This window comes from Maniola hyperantus, chromosome 6, assembly GCF_902806685.2.
Source record: "Maniola hyperantus chromosome 6, iAphHyp1.2, whole genome shotgun sequence".
In the NCBI taxonomy this organism is placed as follows: Eukaryota; Metazoa; Arthropoda; class Insecta; order Lepidoptera; family Nymphalidae; genus Maniola; species Maniola hyperantus.
The window spans coordinates 14,447,028-14,473,283 of NC_048541.1; the positions used below are offsets into that span (position 1 = coordinate 14,447,028).

Sequence of the window (26,256 nt, forward strand, 5' to 3'; positions counted from 1 at the left end):
CGCATGCGGGATACTCGTGTGAACGCTAGCATACGAACACATTCGCCATCAAACGGGATCCTGCAGAAAACGGGATCCTGCAAAAAACTGGACTGCCGTGTGAAAGGGGTGTTACTATATTATTTTCTTTTAATATAAAAATAATACCTAATTGATTGACAAATAGCTAAGACTTTTTGGAAGTTATATTGCAGAAAATGTCGCTATTCGCCAATAAAATTGGTTAAAATATAAATTTACTACATGATGCCCGCGATTTCATCCGCGTGGTTCAAGGATTTTAAAAATCCAATGGGAACTCTTTGATTTTCCGGGACTAAAAATAGCCTATGTCCTTCCTCGGGATCCAAGCTATCTTTGTACCAAATTTCGTCAAAATCGGTCGGTTATACTTATTGAGAAAATAAGACATACTTTTTAAGTACCTACCTAACATAATATAATAATATTATCAAAGGTAATAATATAGCATTACTTCATCAATAATATGGATGGTAGAAGTTATAGGTATAAACAATGGGATCGGATAAGATAAAAGTTTATTTCACCGTCTCCAATGTTACTTCCATCCAATAATAAGTTTTTCTAATCAATTTACCCCTGCGTTATGGGACGACTTTATTGTTTGATCCATTCTGACCCAGAAAGTTTTTTCACATAAAATAAATTGACCATGATTGTGGTTATGTACTGTTAAAATGATTTTATTTGCTGAAAAATATTAAAAAACTGTGATAGCCTAGTGGTTAGGATGCCACGGGATTTTTAAAGATCATGCGTTTAAATGTTTTTATGACATTTGGTACAGAGATATCTTTCGTCTCAGGGACGGGCTAACGGGTAGGCTACTTTTGTCCTGGAAAATCAAAAGTTTCCGGGATTTTTAAAAATCTAAATCCACGCGGGCGAAGCCACGTTCATCCGTTAGTTTAGAATAAAGTTGGAAGAATTAGTGGAATATTTCTTGAAATACCTACCTATTTATTAATATACAACATAACTACACAACATCAGTACGCTTATTATAAATGCGAAAGTGTATTTGTTTGTTGCTTTGTTGGTTCGTCCTTCAATCACGTCGCAACGGTGCAACGGATTGACGTGGTTTTTTGCATGGATATAGATAAAGATCTGGAGAGGGACATAGGCTACTTTTATCCTGAAAAATCAAAGAGTTCCCACGGGATTTTTAAAAACCTAATTCTACGCAGATGAAGTCGCGGGCGTCAGCTAGTGTACAACATAACTACACAACATTATTAACTTTATTAACTAAAACGCTACATATTTACCGTGAGTGTTGATTTCGCTTGAAGTTTGTTTGACAAAGTAAAATTAAACTACGCCACGAGACTCGATAAACTTTGAATCACTTTAACGGGGAAGGTATCAAATTACATACTTCCTCATATTCTTTGAAAGTTCTACGATTAACGTGAACAAGGGTAGAGATTCACTTATTATAACGATTTTGTCTTTAAAATGTAAAGGGAACGCTGCCTGACTGGACTGATCTATCAATGCACTGCTAAAACTACTGGACGGATCAGGCTGAAATTCGGCAGCAGCTATTATGACGTAGACAATCAGGAAGCGTAAAATTTTACCAACTCTGAATAAATAATTTGAGTTTGAGTTTGAGTTTGAACATTCGCTAAGAAAGAATTGTTGAAAACCGGTCAGATACAGGGCATTAGAGGGTTAAATAGGGGTTGAAATTTGTATAGTCCACGCAGAGGAAGACGATAGTTCGAAGAACCAATAAAAATTGAGGTTCCAAGATGCTGGTACAATCCGCCTAGTGGGGGTCTTCCAACGCTGCGCTCTACGGTGCGAGGTCGTCATTCTATAGCACCTTGGGATCCTAACGTCTAACTTTAATACCCAACCATAAAAAGTGAAAGTGTTTCCGAACCTTAATTTTTTTTAAATAAAGAGGAACAGAAAAGAAGGTGATTTGTTCAAATCAACCGAAAAATAAATGATTATAAGGACAATGCGACCACAGAGTCTATATAATTCACTTCCAGATCATTAAACCGTGATATATCGACTCGGAGAATGACTGTTCCATATAATTCTCGTTACAGTGAACGTTTTTATTAGATTAGTCTTACAAAAGGTATAACAGCTACGGATCTAATCGTATATTAATTGTCCTTCTATCTACATCTTAGTTCAGTCTCTCATTTCAGTTTTGTCTACTAATATAAAATACTTGGATGCTTCAACTATGAATAAATAAATGATTCACCGAAGTGCTTCTTATTTTCTTCTCAGCAGATTAAAGCTATGAAACGACGTAAGCATCCATTGTTGCTTATTCAATCGGATCTTCAAGTATACGACCCAATAGTTTGCTCTCGGATTCTGCACTTAGTATGCTCTTTTAAAATTTATCTGCAATCTCGCTAGGGTTTGAATAATAGAGCTGAAAATCGATATCGATAACTTTAGCTGAGAGTAGCTGGTATCGAATACATAATAATATGAAGCTTTTATCCGTTTACTTTATATTGAGGTACCAATAACCTTTGTAATACGGTAAAAATAACAAATTTTGAGTGATTTATCCACCATTTTAATTGACAAACTAATTTTAAGCAGCGTACAGAGAGTTATTTACAGACAGTTTCAAGTGTTTGTATTTGGCACAATAATTGGTTTCAATGTTGCTTTACCATAATGATGAAAACGCTTTATACATGGTTAGGTTTTATCACAGACCACCACCTATAGACGCCTAATAGCCGGACACCCCGATCGCCAAGCTTAGGTAGTTGCTTAGCATAAAAATCGGCCCACGCCCGTTCGGTACCCTCATTCCACACGGCCCATCTGCTTAATTTTTTTTGAGATTTTGTTGAAATTTGCTACAAAGAGTGCTTGCATCCCGGCGAAGGACATAGACAATGCATTTATGTTTGTAGATATATTTATTTACATAAGAAGCTTAAATATCGATAAAATAAAGTACCTATCGATAGAATCATCATTCAATCCCTAAATCCCACTCAATCTTCTGAGTAGTTCAACTAACGAACCAATGGAATGGACGTAGTAAAGTAAAAAGTTTTTGGCACAAATGAAAAATTCTAAGGATGGTATTGTTGAAACAAAATGCAGAGTTTCCTTTCGGTAAAATTAAAACTATCCTGGCAAGCGGATAGTTTTTAAAGTAACCGTAAGCGTTCCTGTTATTTATGACTCTGACCTCCGAACCTGTGGCCGAATAGGTACTAAAAACTATTTGAAAGTTTAAGTGGGTGCTACGTTTTCATTTATATACATCACTAGCTTATGCCCGCAATTTTGTCCACGTATACTATACAAATTTCGAACCCCTATTGTACCCCCTTAGGGGTGGAACTTTCAAAAATCTTTTCTTAGCGGATGTGTACGTCATAATAGCTATCTGCGTGCCTAATTACAGCCCGATCCGTCCAGTAGTTAACGTTGTGCGTTTATAGATCAGTCAGTCACCCTTTCCTTTTATGTATTTAGATATTTGTTTCTAATTAATCCCATCAAAGTCTTAGAGTAAAATATCAAAAGACGTTGGTTCTTAATTAATTTCCAAAGAAAACTCGTTCGATTGCTCGTACACAAAACTTTGCAAATGAAAGCGATTGAATCACAAGCGCAATCCGAAGTGCGATTGAATGAGAGTGCAGCGGGGCCTTAAATCGCGTCAGTGCTGAACGACAGACGTGGAACTAATCTACTAAAGGGATCCTGACCTTTGTAGGGCAGAGAGTAACAGAAACTGACAAGGTACATTTGATGCTAATTTGACAAAAAGTGGTGAAGACGTCGGCTTTCGATACCTATGGAAGGTTTGTTGATTGGCAACGTTCGATCCCGGGTACGAAAAGGCCTAAATTCAGAGCTCTAAAATCGGTAACCTACGCAGTTACCTACACGGATCCTCCTGAAGCCTCCTAAAAGGTATAAACCAATAAATTATGACTATTAATTAGTTGAAAATGATAGTGATAACTATTGTTATTTCTGTCATCCTGACATAACATAATATAATTTTGGATCACTAACAAAACAATCCAATCCAGTAAATTGATTTAATAGCCATCATTCACACGACTGCTACCTACACTCTACAGAGTATCAGCGAACCCCGACTCCGAGTCTCTTACGTAAATTGGATCTTTGAATAGATATCACTGATTGAATTAGCCGCTTCATCGGCGCTCATCCAGCCTTATCGGTTGGTAACTGTATTCGATACGCTCATACCAAATAATTCATAAGAGACAGCGGTTTATGTTTTGGTTGTTTTTATGGTTCCGTACCTCAAAAGGAAAAACGGAACCCTTATAGGATCACTTTGTTGTCTGTCTGTCTGTCCGTCTATCTGTCTATCTGTCTGTCTGTCTGTCTGTCTGTCTGTCTGTCTGTCTGTCTGTCTGTCTGTCCGTCTGCCTGTCAAGAAACCTACAGGGTACTTACCGTTGACTTAGAATCATGAAATTTGGCAGGTAGGTAGATCTTTTAGCTGACATTTGGGGAAAAATCTGAAAACCGTGAATTTAGGGTTAGATCACACAAAAAAAAATTAAATTGTGGTCATGAACTAATAATTAGTATTTTCAACTTTCGAAGTGAGTGACTATATCAAGTGTGGTATCATATGAAAGTTCTTCACCTGTACATTCTAAAACAGATTTTTATTTATTTTAATGCATCATAGTTTTTGAATTATCGTGCAAAATGTCGAAAAAATACGACTGTAGTACGGAACCCTCATTGCGCGAGCCTGACTCGTACTTGGCCGGTTTTTGTTTATTTTTTACTAGATGATGCTCGTGACTTCGTCTGCATGGATTTAGGTTTTTAAAAATCCTCTGGATTTTTTAAAATAGAGATAGCGAGTATATGAGCAGGCGGGTCACCTAATGTTATGTGATTACCGCCGCCCATGAACATTGGCAGTTATTCTGGTGATGCAAATGTTCATGGGCGGTAGCATGGGATGCGTTGCCGGCCTTTCACTAATTTGTTGGTCCGCCCCTTGAATAACCACATGATGTAATATAATGGGAACACGGCCGATATAATGGAACGCGGGAGTTGATTCCACAGTTTGCATGTGCGTATCCTAAGTATATAAATAACTCGTAAAAGATCACGTCAATCTGTTGCTGCGTTGCGGCATAATTGAATGCCGATTGACTGTAACAGATTAACGTGATTTTTTTACGAGTTATTTACTTAGCATAAATAGTTAACTACTGAAGTAGTACTTTTCATCCCAGATGTAGACCTGAAGAGTGACATATGCTACTTGTGTCCCAGAAAATTAAAAAGTTCCGATTGGATTATCAAAAAGCGAAATACACAGCAAGTCATGGCATCCAGCTAATTATAATTGTATATATAAGTTAAATTACGTATATAATATATATTTTAAAACAGTAATTTTGTTACGCCTAATTATTACTTCTAAAAAGGACTCAAAAATTTTAAATGAGTTAATAAGGTAACCGTTGTCCGGTAATTAATATGAATAATTGACATGGATAAATGGCCTGATGAAGGACTGACAGATGTTGCGATGTTTGACTGTTTTAATTAAAATTTTGTCCCAACTATTTGGGGCTAAATTTTAATTATGATTTCCATTAAAAGTTTTACACTGAGCCCAATTATTCTAACAAAAATCGAGTAATTATCTGGTTAAATGTTTGTTAATCCAAAGACAACAAAACAATTATTAGCTCTGTAATAATAATTAAAAACACGAAGAGTTTCGTATCATCGTACAAGTACTTTTTAGGGTAGGGTTTACCTCAAAAGGAAAAAAGGAAACCCTTATAGGATCATTTCGTTGTCTGTCTGTCTGTTGTGTCTGTCTAGAAAACCTATAGGGTACTTCCAGTTGACCTAGAATCATGAAATTTGGCAGGTAGGCAGGTCTTATAGCACAAGTAAAGGAATAAATCCGAAAGCCATGAATTTTTGGTTACGTCACAAGAAAACAATTAAAATGTGTTCATGGACAAACATTGGTATTTTCAACTTTCAAAGTAAGATTACTGTACCAAGTGGGGTATCATAATATGCAAGGGATATTGTTGAAAAAAAAAGCAAACAAGCTCAAGATGAAAACACATCTACATTCTACGTGTTTAATTTATTTTGTGAGAAGTACAATCATTTACCAAGAAAAAACCGGTTAAGTGCGAGTCGGGCACGAACACGAAGGGTTCCGTACCATCTTACAAGATATTTATATATTTTTATGCGCAACACTGCAAGTCAATGACAACAGCGCCATCTTTATGTGATTTAGTAAATATTTTTTTTCGTACACAAATTTATTTTGTGATGTAACCATAAATTCACGGTTTTCGGATTTATTCCTTTACTTGTGCTATAAGACCTACCTACCTATCAAATTTCATGATTCTAGGTCAACGGGAAATACACTATAGGTTTTCTTGACAGAACATTACAGACAGACGGACAGACGGACATACGGGCAGACTGATAGACGGACAGACGGACAGACAGAGAGACGGACAGGCGGACAGGCGGACAGGCGGGCAGACGGACTGACGGACAGACGGACAGACGGACAGACGGACGGACGGACAGACGGACAGACGGACGGACGGACACAAACAGACAAAGTGATCCTATAAGGATTTCTTTTTTTCACTTTCGGGGGACGGAACCCTAAAAAACACGGCAAAGGTGTTAATGCCGCGTCATCCCAATCTCCTCCAAGCAATTTCATCAGCAAAATCGTCAAGAGACAGGTGAATTTTCCGCCATGGAGCGACGGATTTAATATAATTTATCTACCTACACTCATGGCTTCCTTATTCGGATCGCTTTACACCCTTGTTCCATTACGCCATATTATAACGAGAGGCATTTCATCAAACCTGATTGTCTGAATTTATACCACGTAGATCCAGAGTTTCGTAAAATCTTCAACGTCACTGGCATTGAACTAAATTACTAATCTAAATATATAAAAGCGAAATACCACTCACTTACTAATCACGAAATCTCAGGAACTATAAAGCCTACAAACTTGAAATTTGGAAGGTAGGTTCTTTCCAGAACATAGGTGTCAGCTAAGAAACAGTTTTGAAAAATTCCCCCCCTAAGGGTGTGAAAGGGTGGTCGAAGATTGTATGAAAGTCCTATGTTTTTGAAGTTAGAGACATGAAAATCGTCATTTTGATTATTAGCTTTAAATAATAAAAATCTGTATAATTCAATTTGGGAAATTCCCTCTTAAGGGTGGTAAAATAGGGGAGAAAAGTTTTTATAGAAAAGTTTTAACTATTGTTATTTTTACTTGAAATTTGAAACGTAGGTTCTTTCTAGGGGGGTAGGTATCAGATAAAAAAGGATCTAACTAAATTCTCCCCCTAAGGGTGACCCCCTGGGGGTTTAAAATTTACATGCAAATCCTATGTTTTTGAAGTTAGCGTTATGAAAATTGGCATTTAGGTATTCTGGTTTCCGTGCCTTAAGGTGAGACTGAGTGAGTAGGTAAGTGAGGCCTTTTGCAGCGGGAAAATTTCAGATCTCATGAAAAACCAGAAATTTTACGCGGACGAAGTCGCGGGCAACTGCTAGTAGTTAGAATTTTAGAAGGGCTATTTCAAATAAAAATTGTGTTCCATAAACCTTTTCAAAAAAAAATTGTATCACGCTTGGAGGTGATTCGCTAACACTATATCAGTGAGTGATAGCCAAACTATCATGGCATTGGTTGGTTCTACATTAGTGCTTCACTGAGTGACACTAAATTATTTGTAGTAGACTATATTTATAGTAGTGTAATTATTTGTAGTGGCTATAATTAATCGTTGAACACATCGTTGAACACTGAGTTAGCAAATCACCTCCAACTGGACATCATGGTGTAAGCAGAAATGAATGCAGCCCGTAAAATTGCTGTTCGGTATGCCGAGTGTCCCGTGTCTATTTGTTGGTTGGTTGTTGGAAACGTTGGGAACTACAATTTGTAATAAACCATATTTTATGAAGACAATCATTAGCAAATTTTAGTCAAGAAGGCGACAAAGAGCTTTGCTATAAAAAAATGCGTTAAAATTGTACAGCATTCAGTGACAAATAGTCATCCCAAACAACCGCTCATGCCGAGTAACAACGTCAAGGGAAGGAATTATTCACTCGTCCCACTTCATTCGTTTCTCTTGACGTACAAATTGTATTCGTGAGCTTGAATTATTGCGTTACGACGCGACGCGACGACGCCTCGAATACGAATCATAATTGCGCATTTACCACCCCTTAACAGGTTGAGGCCGCTCGTTTAAAGTACCTATGCGATAAATCGTTTGTTGATTTGCTTTTTTATCAGACAGTTCAGCGCTCGACCCATCCTTCAATCGATTGTAAAATATTAAGCTCTATCAGCCAAGACGAGCCAAACTAAAGGACGGGGCACTACGTACCTTTTCTCGAAGCGTTTCGTCGTATTTTCGAGCAGTCATAGCTTCGGTCTGGATGACGCTAGAAAGCTGAAATTTTCAGGATAAGGTGTCCTCAGCAAACTTATTAAAAATATTAAGTATCATTTATTTAACTTTTATAGTTTCAGATTTATTGATACCTGAAATACGCCGATTACTGATGATCATATTATAGTTATTCGATTAGGTATTATCAGCCACCCTTCATCGTTGAATAACTATATAAATCTATACTATCTATGTCGACAGACAGACAGACAGACATAGGTACAGACAGACAGAAAACGAAGTGACACCTATAAGGGTTCCTTTTTCCTTTTGAGGTACGGAACCCTAAAAAGGAACCCTTATAAGTGTATTGGGTGTATTGTAGGTATACGATTAGTAATAAACGTGTCTTGCTTAACAAAGAACGTGTTTCTATTAGATATCACTTATAAATCTAGAACACAACTATACATCTTAGTTGTCTGTGTAAAGCATACCTTATGTATCATCATCATCATCTTAAACCATCGCCACCACACCATTTCCTGAACACGGGCCTCCTCTCAGAATGAGAAGGGTTAAAGCCACCACACCACCACATTGTATGAACCTTTACCTACCTAATAAAGGCCTGGAAGTGGAATGACACCCGGAAGTCAAAATTTGTTTTGTCCTATATGACATACGACGTTACGGTATCTTAAGTTACCTCCATTCGTCTCAGGTACAAACATGTCGTATCCGACTTGAGGGTGGCTACAATTTTGGATACAGAATTTAATTTAATATTTAATCTAATATGTATGTTTATATTTAAGAAACATATTATTATTATTAGCTATTATGGACTTTATCTGCCTTTTGGTAGCTGCGTTGGTCTATACAGGCTGTAACCAGAACGCTGGCAAAAACGAAGACAGGTGATAGTATGATGATGAACAGGAGATACGATACCACAACAAAACGCAAAAAAAATTGTAAAAAAATGATATAATTTTGTAAAAGTTCACGGTATATTGCAAATAAAAAATTTGACTGACGCTAGAGGTAAATGAACGTTGCGTAAGTAGGCCACTCGGAGTCAATGCAGAGTCGTAGGCGGGGCGTTGACCCGAGTTTTGCACGCTATACATTGCGGGTTTGAAAAATACTAAGTTACTAAAACTACAAAACGAGGCAAATGGTTATTGCTATTGGATTGTGTTTAGGTAGTATAACAATAACGCTAACTTTGTGTTAGCTTTCTGGTTACATCCTGTATAACATGAACTATTTAATAATGAAACCTTAAATCCATGAAGAGAAGTTAGAAGAAAAAGCTAGTTTAACATAAGAACCTAGAAACTATCTTATTAATATTCAATATCTGGGCCTAGTCCTTGATTAAAGATACATCCCAGAATAATTTATGGTCACTCTAACTTGATGTATACTACGAGGAGTCATAAATAACACGTAATGCTATGTTTATTTATAACTTAATTAAGCTAATGTCTCGGTTAGATCTATGAATATCTAGTTACATTATTATATTATTTATTTATCTTGGATTTAATTATAATCAAACAGGGTTAACAAGAATTAATTATACCTACAATTATTTGTGTAGATTATTATCATCGTTCTGTCATCAATTTCCACTGCTGCAGCTGGGCAATATCAAGCTGAACTTATACATTCATGACACAAAATCCTCAATAGCTCAACGGTTAGAGGAGCGGACTGAAATCCGAAAGGTTACCGGTTCAAACCCCACCCGTTGCACTATTGTCGTACCTACTCCTAGCACAAGCTTAACGCTAAGTTGGAGGGGAAAGGGGAATGTTAGTCATCATTGACTAGTATTCTTTAAAAAAAACAAAAAAGGACGATCTATGTCTGAAAAGTAAATTAAGAAGCAGTTGAATTATTACATTGCATTTTTTCATCCGATTATTTCAATTTATTTTCTTATGTTGGAAATGGAAAAATGTTAAGTTCTTGTAAAAAATAAATATTGTGTGAACACATTAAACTCCTCAAAGATATCCAAGCCACTGACTATGGAAACCCATTTGGCTTTGATTCTAAGAAAAACAGACTTTTATTATACTAAGAAAAATGTTTCAAAGGAAACTCTCTATTATTCTAGGTTCACTCTAATGATTTTTATTACTTTTAATCAGTAAGTAGGTATAGTTGAAAGTAATAAATAGTTTTTAGGCCAAAAATGTGGATATTTAGACGCTAGTAACTTTTGACATAAGCAAATATTTCTTTAAAATTAAAACGTACGAGCATATTTCTTCATTATATCTACAAAATTTCTAAAAATGATAAAATTTGGATTACATTTACGGGGAGAAAAACGTTATCGCTTTTTGTATGAAAATTTACAACTAGACCTCTTAAGTCTTAGGACCTTTAGGTTTCAACTGGCGAGGTCACAATTTATAAATAAATATTTTTCTTTTTATGTGTGTGTTAAAAATAGACAGAGATTGAAACACATCAAAGATATTCAGTTCATTGAACTTTGAGAATCAATGGCTTTGATCCTAATGAAAACTGGTGGTCCGTTTATCCAGAAGGATTTCTAGGATGAAATCAATCGTTATAGTTGGACATAGATCTCTTTTAAGTTAAGCCACCGTTGAATTTGTTTCTAGACTATTTGGCACAATATTAGGTATTCTATCGGCGCTAGCATCGACCCCTATTTGGTGTAGTGGTCCATTAGTGTTTTGTTTTAAGTATACTGATAATTTAATTATGAAGCTGAGCTCAACAGGGTACTCTCCATCACTCGCTCCATACAAACGCTCCAGGCAAAGTATGGTTCATAAATGAGAACCAAACTACGTTGGAATGTATTAAAAAAATAAAAAAATAAAAAAAATATTCAATTAAACTTTTACAAGTACTTTTGAATCGTCAAATGCATCTACCACTGGTTTGGAATGCCTTTTCTACCGAGATGAACCAGCAAAAAACTCGGCGGTTGCTCTTTTCAAATATACCTATGTACATAATATTATGCCATGTACCTATATAAAAGTAAACCTTCTTCAGTTGTTATCAAAAGGACTCAGTACTACACCTCTCTAATATTACTAATATTATTATAATGAGCTAAATTTTGTACGATTGCTTGTATGGGGTAATCTATGGAACCACTGAACCGATTTTGAAAATTCTTTCACCAGTAGAAAGTTACATTATTCTTGAGTAACATAAGCTATATCTTTATTTCTAAAAAAATTGTAATAAGCTACCCGTGTGAAGCTGTGGCGGGTCGCTAGTCTGTAATAATGTGCTAGCCCATGATGTGATATAAGTCCCGCAAATTATTACAGTACGCTGGAACCATGTCTCATTAACATCGAAATAACGTCATTTTGACGTCATTTGATCGAAACTTCAGTCTAGTGCTGACGTCACTAAAATGGCTGCCACGCGCATTAGTAATGTGCGGGACTTATAAAGTTAATGTGACTGAGCAACCATAAACAAAACGTAATCTTTTCAAAGCGCCGTTCACACAATGTCGCAGAAGCACACTCAATAACTTGCACACGACGCGACGTCGTGTGATGTTGTTAAAACAAATTACTCACACGTAAACGACTTTTCAGGAATTGCCTCCTTTGTTAAATGTAATTCAAAGTTATAATTGGTACCATTCACGTTTAAATGACACATTGAAGTTGTGTGGTCGGCATCAAAGGATTTACAATGTGTAATAATACATTTGTATGAGAGTATAAAGTATAAAAAATAGGTAGACCGAAAACGCGCTGGTCCGATGATATTGTGCAAATAGCGGGGAAAAATTGGCTTGATAGCGCCAAAAACAGAAAGAAATGGCACCACCTGGAGGAGGCCTATACCCAAGAGGGGTCCTTATCTAAGAAAGAAGAAAAACAAGAATAAATAAAATATGCTAAGATTCACTAACATACTAAAATCACACAACTCAATATCACACTCACAAAAACTCACATCCACATACACACAAGCACACTCTCAGATATGAACACACACATACACACAGACACATACAGTTCATACACTCACCTATACTAATTAAAAAATACTAACAAATTACTAATAATAAGTAGGTAATGTTAGATGTAAAAAGTAGATATATATATACTGTTTAAGTTTAAGGGGACTCAGTTCGGTGCTTTCTTCATACAAACGTAGGAGGGAAATTACAACAATATTCGATATAGTACGCACAAAACTAAGAATTATATCGATTTATCTCGTCATTATCTAGGTTTATTGATATATAAAACATTGAAAAAAAAATTGATTTAAAAGTTACGAGGCTCAAAAGATTCCTATTTTAACACTAAATTAATGTCAACTTTGGGCGTAAATAAATAAGATTAGGGATATGAAAATTCTAAAACAATTTATCATTAGACGTAGTTTATTTATTCATTAGTTGAAATAACTTTACTTTGCAAACATAAATTCAGCAGTTTTTTCTCAAAAATACTTTTCCTAAACCCTTTTCGCGCGCTTGATTTCGGTGAAAATCATCGTGCCTCTCAACTTTCTCATACAATGTCAAGTGAAAAGCAAACATGTTACCCACGTGCGCTGCCAATTTCGGTCGAGCGTCCTGCGTCACCTTAAGTTAACTTGGACGATTTAACCTAGGTTAAATCGTCCAAGTATTGTATTAATAAATAATTGTTGTGTTGCCTATTGTTGTAGTAAGGATTCCTATTAATAATTCTATTTGTGTACCTATTCAAATTTGCACACCATAGTATGGTAGATTGTAGCTCGAAACAAAAATTGTAATTGACAACTTATAAATGTACCTACAATCAGCAAATAAATAATTTGTATTTTTTTTTTTTTTTTTTTTTTTTTTTTTTAAATTGTAAATAATTTAGTTCAAGATAAGGAATAATAAAGGCTTTTTTATTTTATTTTTATTTATTTATGAGAGTATTTCATGACAATATTATTACAGCGTAAGAAAAACCATACAGTGGCCTAAAAGGCTCTCATATTGTAGAAGAGCCAGCAATACTATTAGATTCCGCGGACTGATTACGTAAAACATTGCAGTAGCAATGCGACATAGATTGTCCGATAGAGGGTGAACTAGAGCTCGATTGCTGTCTATTGCTGTGGCTATTGCTGTCTCTAGCCGCTGTTACGCGTGACGTTTGACAGCAATGATTGCGAGATTTACGACTGTTGCAACTCGCAAGCCTGTCGCAAGATACGTAATCACCCTGCCGGTCTTAGCATATTAAAGAGCTGTTAGCTAAATTACCCCCACGACTAGTAATAGCAGTGTTTCCAGGTTGGGTGATCTCTCTCGCCCCTCGCACCCTAGCATGACTGCTCTGTCTTGATAAGCAAGTTGTTCTACTGTATTGCTATATTTAGACTGTGACAATATTATAGAAAGAAGAAAGAAAAGAAAAAGTGTTCATTTGGTGCTTCAGAAAGTACACAAAAAATTAAATAAAATACTTAAGGGGACTCAGTTCGGTGCTTTCTTCATACAAACGTAGGAGGGAAATTACAACAATATTCGATATAGTACGCACAAAACTAAGAATTATATCGATTTATCTCGTCATTATCTAGGTTTATTGATATATAAAACATTGAAAAAAAAATTGATTTAAAAGTTACGAGGCTCAAAAGATTCCTATTTTAACACTAAATTAATGTCAACTTTGGGCGTAAATAAATAAGATTAGGGATATGAAAATTCTAAAACAATTTATCATTAGACGTAGTTTATTTATTCATTAGTTGAAATAACTTTACTTTGCAAACATAAATTCAGCAGTTTTTTCTCAAAAATACTTTTCCTAAACCCTTTTCGCGCGCTTGATTTCGGTGAAAATCATCGTGCCTCTCAACTTTCTCATACAATGTCAAGTGAAAAGCAAACATGTTACCCACGTGCGCTGCCAATTTCGGTCGAGCGTCCTGCGTCACCTTAATCACTCAAAATAAGATGTGTGGTTTGCGCCAAAATGCAATCGGTTATTTTTTAGATCTTTATTTATTTTTAAAGGGCTTTTATACACTAAGTACATGACAACCCTATCGTACCTTATAACATAGATTAACTTAATTAACAATTATTACTAAAATAAAATTTTATATACCTAATATTCTACCTAACTTAAGTAAAAATTTTGTGTGTATTCGTATCTCTATATTGAATAAACGGATGTTTAAAAATGTAACTCTCGATATGACATGCATAAAATTGGGTTTAATATAATTTCAATGTAGTAATTAAAAATTATAGGGAAATAACAAACAAATTAATTTGTAATGCGAAATTATAATTTTGATGACAAAGCTTAATGATCTGAAATAATATTCAACTTTTTCATGAAATACATTTCGCGTCGCACTTATAACAATAATGGCGGGCTTTTATGTTAATGAGGCGCGTTTATCATATCGTCCTCGTGTGAAGGTGATCGATTGGTTGCTCGACAACCGACATGACATCTCATTATTTCGCTGATGACGTATCGATTGGATAGTTGAGTGGATTTTGAATCCCGAAAAAGTATAGTACACGACAGGTTGAGATGGCATGGGGGGGGGGGGGGGGGGCACCGAGTTAACGTGGTGCGGGATAGCGTGGCGTGGGTGAGATGCGGGTGGCCAAGGTGACAGACTTCACACACCTTTGAAGTTTGATATGGAAAATTCTTAGGCATGCAGGTTTCCTCAATAGGAGGCGGACGTCGTAATCACTAGGCTATTATGGCTCATCTGTATAATATATAAAATTCAAAGTCCTGACTGACTGACTGACATATATATCTACGCACAGCCTAAACCGCTGGTTCTAGAGACATGAAATTTGGAGGGTGTGTTCTTTGTAAAGAGCAGGTATCCACTAAGAAAGGATTTTTTGAAATTCCACCCCTAAGTGGGTTAAATGGGGGATGGAAGTTTGTATGAAAGTCCGTTATTTTTGAAGTTACATCGATGAAAATTGGTATTTAAGCTTTCGATCAAAAATAAAAAAATAGATATTTCACTATTTTTGGAAATTCTACTACTAAGGGGGTTAAATAGGGGATGAAAGTTTGTATGAAAATACGTCATTTTTCAAGTTATTTGCATGAAAATTGGTATTTGGGTTTTCGGCAACAAATGAAGAAATATGTATTTCAGGATTTTTGGAAATTCAACCCCCCCACCCCTCGATTTTCTAAATTACACCCGAGCGAAGCCGGGGCGGGTCAGCTAGTAAAGCTATATGAAATTACATAAATCTTCAGGAATTAACAGACTACAGTACGCGGCAGAAAATAATGTATACATCGGCCTTTACAATGACATTTCGGCTTTGCAGAGCGTTGTCTCTGTCACTCACACCTATGTGACGTTTTGCCGGTCTCAACGACAGAGACAATTCTCTACAAAACCGCTACCTCTTTCTAAAGGTCGATGTACATTATTTTCTGCCGCGTTCTGTAGACTCCCATGACAGTACTTAATAACAGGCAAGCGTAAAATAATCGCTCTTTGTAAAAGTCGATTACCGTAATAATAGTAATGGCTTGCTTTTATGTTAATGAGGCGTATTAAGTACATATCGGCCTCATGAGAGGATGTGATCGACAGATGACGACTCCACTGATTTAATGGTAAAAAAAAAATGGTTCCTCAACCAAATCATTGAACATCATCATCCATACTAATCCATACTAATACTAATATTATGAATGTGAAAGTGTGTCTGTCTGTTTATCTGCTAGCTTTTCACGGTTCAACCGTTCAACCGATTTTGATGAAATTTGGTACAGAGGAAGCTTACATCCCGGGGATGGACATTTTATACCGGAAAATCAAAGAGTTCCCACGGGATTTTAACAAAACCTAAATCCACGCGGACAAAGTCGCGGGCATCATCTAGTTATTATTACTGCTGTATCACTATTTGACTACTGCACACGGGTCTTCTCACAGAATAAGAAGGGGTTATTATACCCTGTAGTTAAGCCATAGTCCAACACGCTAGCCAAGTGCGGATTGGCACACCTTTAACTTCACATACTTTTTAGAGTTCTGACTTTACGTTTCGTTGGGTCTAATGTTCAGTCCACCCTAATTTTTCGAAGTTTTGCCCATTAAAAAATAAAAATCATTCATTCGGATCTAGTTAACCAATCTCACCTGGTGGTAAGTGATAATGCAGTCTAAGATAGTAGCGGGCTAAGATGGAAGGGGTATGGCAGTTTTTATTAAACCCATACCCCTTTGGTTTCTACATGGCATCGTACCGGAGCGCTAAATCGCTTGGCGGCACGGCTTTGCCGGTAGGGTGGTATGGTGGCCTCGCACCAGACCAGACCAGAAATTTAGAAATTATAAAATTCCTAACCCCTGCCAGGAATCGAACCCGGGATCACTGATAAGACCACGCTTACCACTGCGCCAGTGAGGTTGTCAGATGATGATGATATCCTTATTACTCTGAAGCTAGGTGCCAAAAAAGATATTGATTTTTCTGATTGCAAATTTACTTACTACTAGCTTGCGACTTCGTCCGCGTGGACTACACAAATTTCAAACCCCTATTTCACCCCCTTAGGGGTTGAATTTTCAAAATCCTTTCTTAGCGAATGCCTACATCATAATAGCTATCTGCATACCAAATTTCAGCCCGATCCGTCCAGTGGTTTGAGCTGTGCGTTGATAGATCATTCAGTCAGTCAGTCAGTCAGTCACCTTTTCCTTTTATATATATAGAGATAAGGATGAAACATGATGATATAACTTTACATATCCATTATCCAACAGTCCTTAATATGAAAACAACTGTCCTTTACCGTGTGACCTTTCCAAAAGGGGGTATACAGCTATTTAGGGGCAGGCCTCTTAAAATGTCACTCGGTGTCACCGTCTCTTTGTCTTCATGTTGTATTTATTATAATTGGATATATGGTTTTTATGGAATTTTTCATAGATTAATAATTATTGGTCTCGCTCCGGAATTTTTAATCGACTTCAAAAAAATATGTTCTCAATTCGTCGGAATCTTTGTTTTTTTTTTATGTATTGTATTTATGTATTGTAATTTAGTGCCAAATATATTATGTATAGAGTTATAAATGTAGTTCTATAGTAATATTTTTGGGGTCCCCCCCAAAAGGTGGACGGACGATAATTTAAGACGAGTCGCAGGGAGCCGAAGACCGTGGCGTGTGAAAGTCCCTACAAGAGCCCAATGTCCAGCAGTGGACGTCATGATAAATAGTTTTAAATAGTAATCTATTTACAACTATTTAAAAACAAACTGGTCCTATCGAAAATGTATCCTAGGAACGCCTACCATATTTCACAGAATGAAACAAACAGGTACTGAGGTTTATTTCCTTTAAGGTTTCGCGTCACGTCGCGCTGTCAAAATTCTCATACGTTTTGATCGTGTTATTATGTGCGCCGTGCAAAACAAATGAGACGTCCGGACATTGACTCTTTATTTCTAGATGTGGTCTTACCCTAATGCAATCTGTGGTCAACTCTCTACCTATTACGGTTCATGAGATACAGTCCGCTGACAGACAGACGGACGGACGGGCAGCGGGGGCTATACAGGGTGTAACCAGAACGCTAGCGAAACCGAAGACAGGTGATAGCACTGATGATTACTGATATACCACAAAAAGAAACGCGAAAAAAGTATTAAAAAAAATATCCTATATTTTGTAAAAGTTCACGATATATTGAGAACTAGATGATGCCCGCGACTACGTCCGCGTGGATTTAGGTTTTCAAAATCCCGTGGGAACTCTTTGATTTTCCGGGATAAAAGTAGCCTATGTCCTTCCCCGGCAGCTATCTCTGTACCAAATTTCGTCAAAATCGGTTGAATGAGTGGGCCGTGAAAAGCTAGCAGACAGACAGACAGACATACTTTCGCATTTATAATATTAACTATGGATAAAACATCTGACTGTCGCATGAGGTCAACGGACGTTGCATAGGTAAGTAGGCCATTCGGAGTCAATGCGACCACGGTAATGTTATCCACGTCGTAGGTGAGGCATTGACTAGTTTAGTACACGTGTGTACGTAGATGGTCACGTAGATTTTTAAATTGTAAACTTTTACAATATTTTCTCGTTCAATATGAACTTTTCAGCTTTTAGAGAATGTATAGGGTATTAAATGAAAACCGTGTATGATTCAGGAAAAACACTGTATTATTTGTAAACTTAGTGTTAGATGTAAAATTTGAAGCCTCTTACTAATGTTACCCGTACTCATTGTTATAGCACTGTGCCTATGGCTCAATGCCTTCTACTTTTCAAGTGTGATCTCTGGACGCTTACGTTGGCATATACAAGTTGTTAAGTTGTAATAATTATTTAAATTAATTAAAAGTTATTAGTGCACAATTCTATTTTATTTACACATAAAATCATTAGGTTAAGGGCCCGGAAAGCCCTGGATAGTAGAATCAAAGTGAACATTGTCGGGAACATAACCTCGCGTCAACGTGTGCCACGCCCCCATAACTCTTATTATAATTTTTCACAAAAATGTCTTCGGCTAATCCACTCAAATTGGTTGATACAATTGATAACGTACACATTCAAGAAGCGAAGACAGCCAAAGAGGTCTGGGATAAATTATCACGTGCCATTGACGACTCCGGGCTGACACGCCGAGTAGGTCTGCTGCGTGACTTGTGCACTACGACACTTGACCGATGCCAAAACGTAAAGGAATACGTAAGCAAGATCATCACGACAGCTCATAAGCTAAGAAATATAGGCTTAAAAGTGGATAATGAGTGGTTGGGAACATCGCTACTCTCCGGTCTGCCTGAATACTATAAGCCTATGATGATAGCAAATGAGAGCTCAGGTATGCAAATATCGGCAGACTCCGTAAAGTCTAAACATTTGTAAGATGTCAGAGGTGCTTAGAGGTTAGCAATGACAAAATTTTAGTCTTAGATGTCTTTTATGTGCCGAAATTTCGTACAAATTTACTATCAGTAAGTCAAATCACAATGGTGGCCAAGTAACATTTTATAATTTGCTATTTTATTATTTCCGAGTGTTATTTTGAATAACTAAAATAAGAGAGTGGCAACGGCCAGCTTAATCAACAACATGCACCGGCTGAATACCCCTAAGGGCTATGCATGCATGTCTGACGTTGACAAGCAAGATACTTACCTGTGGCACCATTTAATGACTCATGTGGCCAAGTAACATTTTGTAATTTGCTATTTTATTATTTCTGTGTGTTATTTTGAATAACTAAAATAAGAAAGTGGCAACTGCCAGCTTAATCAACAACATGCACCGGCTGAATACCCCTAAGGGCTATGCATGCATGTCTGACGTTGACAAGCAAGATACTTACCTGTGGCACCAACGGATGGGTCATTTGAACTTAAATAGTCTGAAAAAAATGAAAGAAAAATCTTACCTGTTATGAGTTCAGGAGAAATATGTTTAGAGGTTAGCAATGACAAAGGCGAAGGAAACAAAATTTTATTTAAAGATGTCTTGTATGTGCCGGAACCTGCTACAAATTTACTATCAGTAAGTCAAATAATTATGGTGGCCAAGTAATATTTAATAATAAGGACTGTGTTATTTTGAATAGCCAAAATAAGAGAGTGGCAACAGCCAGCTTAATCAACAACATGCACCGGCTGAATACCCTAAGGGCTATGCATGCATGTCTGAAGTTGACGAGCAAGATACTTACCTGTGGCACCATTTAATCAGTCATTTGAACTTAAATAGTCTGGAAAAGATGAAAGAAAATACAGTAGGTGTTTGCTTATCAGAAAAGAAAGTTAGTTTTGCATGTGCAACATGCAAGGAAGGAAAGCAAACATGACTATCATACACTCAGATGTCTGTGGTCCTATGGAAACCAAATCACTGAGTGGTAGTAGATATTTCTTAACATTTTTGGATGTAATCTAAGAAGATTTTTGTCAATTTATATGAAATAAAACACAAGTTATAGAAAAAGTCAAGGAATTCAGAAATCAAGTGGAAAACCATATGTAAGTCACATGAAAACGTTTGGATGTGAAGCCATGGTTCACTTACCTAAAGAAAAACGAAAGAAAATACTGTAGGTGTTTGCTTATCAGAAAAGAAAGTTAGTTTTGCATGTGCAACATGCAAGGAAGGAAAGCAAACATGACTATCATACACTCAGATGTCTGTGGTCCAATGGAAACCAAATCACTGGGTGGTAGTAGATATTTCTTAACATTTTTGGATGAAATCTAAGAAGATTTTTGTCTATTTTATACAAAATAAAACACAACCTGTAGAAAAAGTAAAGGAATTCAGAAATCAAGTAGAAAACCATATGTAAGTCACATGAAAACGTTTGATATTGAAGCCATGGTTCACTTACCTAAAGAAAAACAAAAGAAATGGAATTCTAAAGCTAAGAAGAGGATTTTCATTGGATATTGTGATAATACCAAAAGTTACAGGTTTATTGTACCCAACTCCAAGACCATGATTAAAAGTAGAGATGCTACTTTCCTAGAATCTACTGTCAAAAGAAATTATGTGCCCGTGGAGTTGAATGCAACAGAAACTTACCAGAAGAGTGATTCTTGTGATAGTGAAGAGGATCCCTCGGACAGCTCGCAAGACACAGTTACTGAAAATAAATCGGAAAGCGAGTACTTACCTGATGAAAGTAGTGAGTCTAGTATTGAGTCTCCGCTGGTTTCACACATTACATTGAGACCTAGAAATAAAATAAGTACCAGGAAACCAGAGAATACTTACCTGTGCTACAGTGAAGATGTTTTATTCTGTACAGCTCCTGAAACATAATAGTAATGCATTGAGTTCAAGCGATGCAGATAAATGGAGAAAATCTATCAGTGAAGAACTTGAGGCTCATGAAAAGAATGAAACCTGGACATTGGTAGAAAAACCATCAGACACCAAGGTAATTGGATGTAAATGGGTCTTCCGAATCAAAGACGAGCCAACGGGTCCACGCTTCAAGTCACGACTTTGTGCCAAAGGTTATGCACAAACTGAAGGTATAGATTACAAGGAAACTTTTGCTCCGACAGTCAGGTATGACTCAATCCGTTTATTATTGTCTTTAGCTGTTGAATATAATCTAGAAATTATTCAATTGGATGTTAAAACTGCTTTTCTCTATGGAGAATTAGAAGAGAATATATTTATGTCTCCACCAGAAGGTCTAACCTGCAAAAGTAACATGTGGGCTTGTCAATAGCAAAGCTGACCAATGTGTTTATATGGGCAATGTAAATGGAACAAAATGCTATTTATGTTTATATGTGGATGACGGCCTATTGTTTTCTACGAATAAGTCTGTATTAAAAGAGCTTATCAGTGACTTGCAAACATTTTTGAAATAAAAACAAGCTCAGTTAGTAATTTTGTCGGAATGCAAATAGAGAAATGCAAGAAATACTGGGTTACTGAGATGCAGACTATGCCAATTATGTTGACACCAGATGCTCAATCACGGGCTATGTATTCATAAAGAACGGAGCAGCAGTAACTTGGTCCAACCAACGTCAGCAAACTGTAGCTCTATCGACAACAGAGGCTGAATTCATGGCAGCCTGTGCCGCTACCAAAGAAGCCATTTGAACAGTTATTAAGTGATATTGGTGAATATAAACAACAGACATTGTGCCTAAATTTAGATAATCAGAGTGCTGTAAGTGTTATAAGAAATGCTAATCTTCATAAAAGATGCAAACACATCGATATTAAGTATCATTTTGTAAAAGAAAAGTAATATGATAAAGTAATTGAATTAAAGTATGTTTGCAGTAGTAATCAGTAGGTACGCTGATATTTTTACTAAAACTTTGAGTAGAGACAAGTTTTGATTGTTAAGAGAAAAGATTGGCTTGGTAACACTTAATACTTAAAATTTTAAATGTGTCATTCTGTTGTTTAATTTTTGTTACAGTTTATTTTGTTGTTTAAGGCTTAAATTTAGTGGGAGTGTTAGATGTAAAATTTGAAGCCTCTTACTAATGTTACCCGTACTCATTGTTATAGCACTGTGCCTATGGCTCAATGCCTTCTACTTTTCAAGTGTGATCTCTGGACGCTTACGTTGGCATATACAAGTTGTTAAGTTGTAACAATTATTTAAATTAATTAAAAGTTATTAGTGCACAATTCTATTTTATTTACACATAAAATCATTACTTAGACTAAACAATTGTTTCGCGCATGCGTACGCGCGGGGACCGGGGACGAACTAAACTGCAGGACCGCGCGTCAGAGGGGTCCTGCAGGAGGGGAAACATGTTATTCTAAAAATAGCCGCCCGGCACGCCGCGTGCACGAGGTGCGGGGAAGGGGACACTACAGTGGTCGCTATATCCTCCCCCTACAAGCCAGCAGAAGGCGCTGGAGCTGGCTTGGCACTCATGTTTTTTCCGGAGTCTACCCCTTTTCCGATTACTTATAATGGCACCACCAAGTCCTACGTACGGGGTTAGAAGGCTGGCATGGTACTTACCATGGGGTATGTTCTCCCCATCCACTACCTCATACGTGTTAAGGGAAACGATCCTACTAACCCTATACGGACCTTCCCATTGAGGGACAAAGTTTGACGTCAATCCTTGCGTCGATTGACTTAGACTATGACTTTCTATCATGACGAGGTCCCCTACTTTATGGACTGCCCTTAGAAGGCGGGCTTTGTCCGCAGCTTCCTTAGTAAGATGTTGTTGTCGTTCGACTCTTACGATCTCCTGCTTAGCGGGTGTTCCCCCGTAAGGCAGCGTAGAAATGGGCGCGGAATCAATCCTAGGCATGCTAAAAGGCGTCGGCCCTCCCCCTACACTAAAGATGCCTTCCTTCTTTTCTAGTGGCACCGCCAATTTTCCTTTATCGGCTGGTGACACGAGTACGCCCTCGCTGAGACCAACTGCCGCACTAACCACAGCGTGGTTAGTGTTTTGATATTGTAGTTCGAAAAATCCCGTAGAATGTAAAGAGAAACGATTGTTCCCAAAATCAAGCACCATGCCAGCGTCCTTAATAAAGTTCATCCCTAATAAGGAGTCTATAGCGCCAGGCAAGACCATAAAAAGAGTCGTAATCTCCCTTTCCTGCACCTTTACATTCACTAAGGCCGTCTCTACAATCTGTATACGTTGACTTCCGTCAGCAAAACGCAATTCAGTTTCTACACTATTAAACACTTGGCCATTTGACCTTAAATGCTTTGTTAAGCTAACACTAGCCACTGATTGTTTGGCACCGGTATCAAGCAATGCCGTACCTACAGATCCAAACACTTCGATTTTTAATAATGGGCGCACACGCGGGTTTAACACGGCTCCATCCACGGACACGGATTGAAACGCTGTCGGTGATGGGAGCGTAGCGTTCTTCTCTCTGCACGTCTGGCAATTTGACCTTATAACCCCGGGCGCACCGCATCCAAAACAATTTATGGACGGGCGCAGCTCCGACGGTGTTATGACAGGTTCACTCTTCACTGGAGTTGAAGTGGTCTTATCCTTGAGTCTGCGGCAGTCATCCTTGGCGTGGCCAAACATCTTACAAAATGAACACCTGAGTCTGGGCTTGTCTTGGGAGGTTTCCTCTGGCTTCACCTCTGCAGGTGTTGGTGACGTCAAAGCCGGCGTGACAGGCGGCGGTAGGTGGGTAGGCGTGGCCGTATAGTTCCCGGTAGGAGACGAACCTTCCTCCAGGACCTCCTCTACCACCCGTGCCTGTTGAAGTAACTCCGCGAACGAGCTGACAGCACTCCTCAGTACCTTCTCCCTTATTCTCTTATGGAGGAGCCCATAGACTATGTCTAGCTGGACAGGGTTCTCTGTCAGTGTGTTTGGGGGTAATTGAGCGATCAGGGCTCTAACCCTACATACGAACACGTCTGTACGCTCTTTACCTTGCTCACGGCTAAAAATCTCTCTATAAATTTTGTGTGGTGGGAGGCGCGGCCCGAATGTCTGTCGAAGCAACGTCAGTGCTTCTTGCCAACTTGCGACCGAGTGCTTAACGCCCTGCCACCATGTAGCCGCAAAGTCCGTCAGCAGCATCGGCAGGCCTCTTAGGGCTATGTCATCACTTACCCCTACACAGTCTTTATAGATTTGCACCGAGTCTATGAAAGCTAGCACATCGGCGACACCGTTGTACCTCGATGTACATTTAGCTAAGTTAGTACTTACAGTCGTCGACGGTGGCGGCCCGCCTTGCGGCGCCCGTAAGGATTGCAATAATAATATTAACTGTTGGTCCGTCATTAAAATTGGTTGTGGTGGTACTGCGGCGGTGGGCGGAGCCGACCCGAACTGTGCCAACTGCGCGAGGTCAGGCCGCTCACGCCCGTACTGCGGCGGCGACGATGGGGCGGAGGCGCCAGCGGACGACGGTCCCGCTAGCGGCGGCGTGGATGTACGCACGTCCACGAATACCTCTCCATCACCTGAATGCATTGTAGCAGCACCAGCTACAGGCTGCTGCGTACTGCGCGAAGCACTGTTTGCACGCGACCGTGTCCGCACCATGTCCACTTTAGTCTATTAAACACTTTTCGCTAACACGAACTAAAAGCTAGATTAGCGCGAAGCGTCACTGCTCGTACCTACACTAATTAACACATTAATGTTCACAGATTTATCTCTAACGTTCGACGTAATCCTAGGGAAACGAACCCAGTCTCACACGAAGCGATAGGTACACTAATGTTCACTAGTAGGCAGCTATACCTACTTGTTCCCGTTCGACACGAATGCTAGTTACCTAGACTCACACGAAGCGTGATTGTAGGTCCTTACACTAATGTTCACTGGCTTACGATATGCAACGTCACAACTATCCTAGGTGACCTAAAACTAAGCACTAGGATGACTACATGTGAGCACTTGAACCAACTCGTAACCAAGTCACTTTTTGAGAACGTTCCACTGTCTCACACACAATATTGTTCTTTCGGATTCTTAGAAACCTACACACCTATTCTAGGAATATAGTAGGCACTTAGAAACGTTTAAATTGCGTCGTAACTGATTCTAACACAAAATCCGATTGAATTGAATAGTCAGTTCTTTTTCTAAACAATGTCTGAAAGCTAAACACGGCCCAAACGTTGAGCGCCAGTTATAGGGTATTAAATGAAAACCGTGTATGATTCAGGAAAAACACTGTATTATTTGTAAACTTAGACTAAACAATTGTTTCGCGCATGCGTACGCGCGGGGACCGGGGACGAACTAAACTGCAGGACCGCGCGTCAGAGGGGTCCTGCAGGAGGGGAAACATGTTATTCTAAAAATAGCCGCCCGGCACGCCGCGTGCACGAGGTGCGGGGAAGGGGACACTACAGTGGTCGCTATAAATGTTGAGATTCTGCGCGAATTTATTAGACAGTAATATTTTGGCTCATTTTTCAGCTCTATGTCTTGGTAGGCAGGTGAGTGCGTAAGCTCCGCTCACGTGTCGGTAAATGCCTACCGGAATCTCAAGTAGAAAGCTCTTGTATCAAACTAAGTAATGCTGTTGGATTTGGTTTTAAACAACCAGTATAATTTGATTTGCAGGTACAATCTTAGTATTGAATACCAAAATATATTTCTTAGGGTTTTTCCTTTTGAGGTCAAAAGGAAAAACGGAACCCTTATAGGACCACTTTGTTGTCCGTCTGTCTGTCTGTCGGTCTGTCAAAAAACCTACAGGGTACTTCCCGGTGACCTAGAATCATGAAATTTGGCAGGTAGGTGGGTCTTATAGTTGGCTTTAGGGGAAAA

The 26,256-nt window shown here is 38.1% G+C and overlaps 1 protein-coding gene across 1 annotated transcript; it reads right to left on the reverse strand.

Moving 5' to 3' along the window:
• Positions 1 to 22,693: 22,693 nt before the first annotated feature.
• Positions 22,694 to 25,778, reverse strand: LOC138402430 (uncharacterized). The gene has a single exon (XM_069499049.1). It carries the CDS (start codon positions 25,015 to 25,017, stop codon positions 22,780 to 22,782), a length of 2,238 nt encoding a protein of 745 aa, XP_069355150.1. The 5' UTR covers positions 25,018 to 25,778; the 3' UTR covers positions 22,694 to 22,779.
• Positions 25,779 to 26,256: the final 478 nt, after the last annotated feature.

Coding starts and splice junctions, on each gene's coding strand:
- LOC138402430 (XM_069499049.1), bottom strand. CDS start 25,017: ATGGTGCGGACACGGTCGCGTGCAAACAGTGCTTCGCGCAGTACGCAG.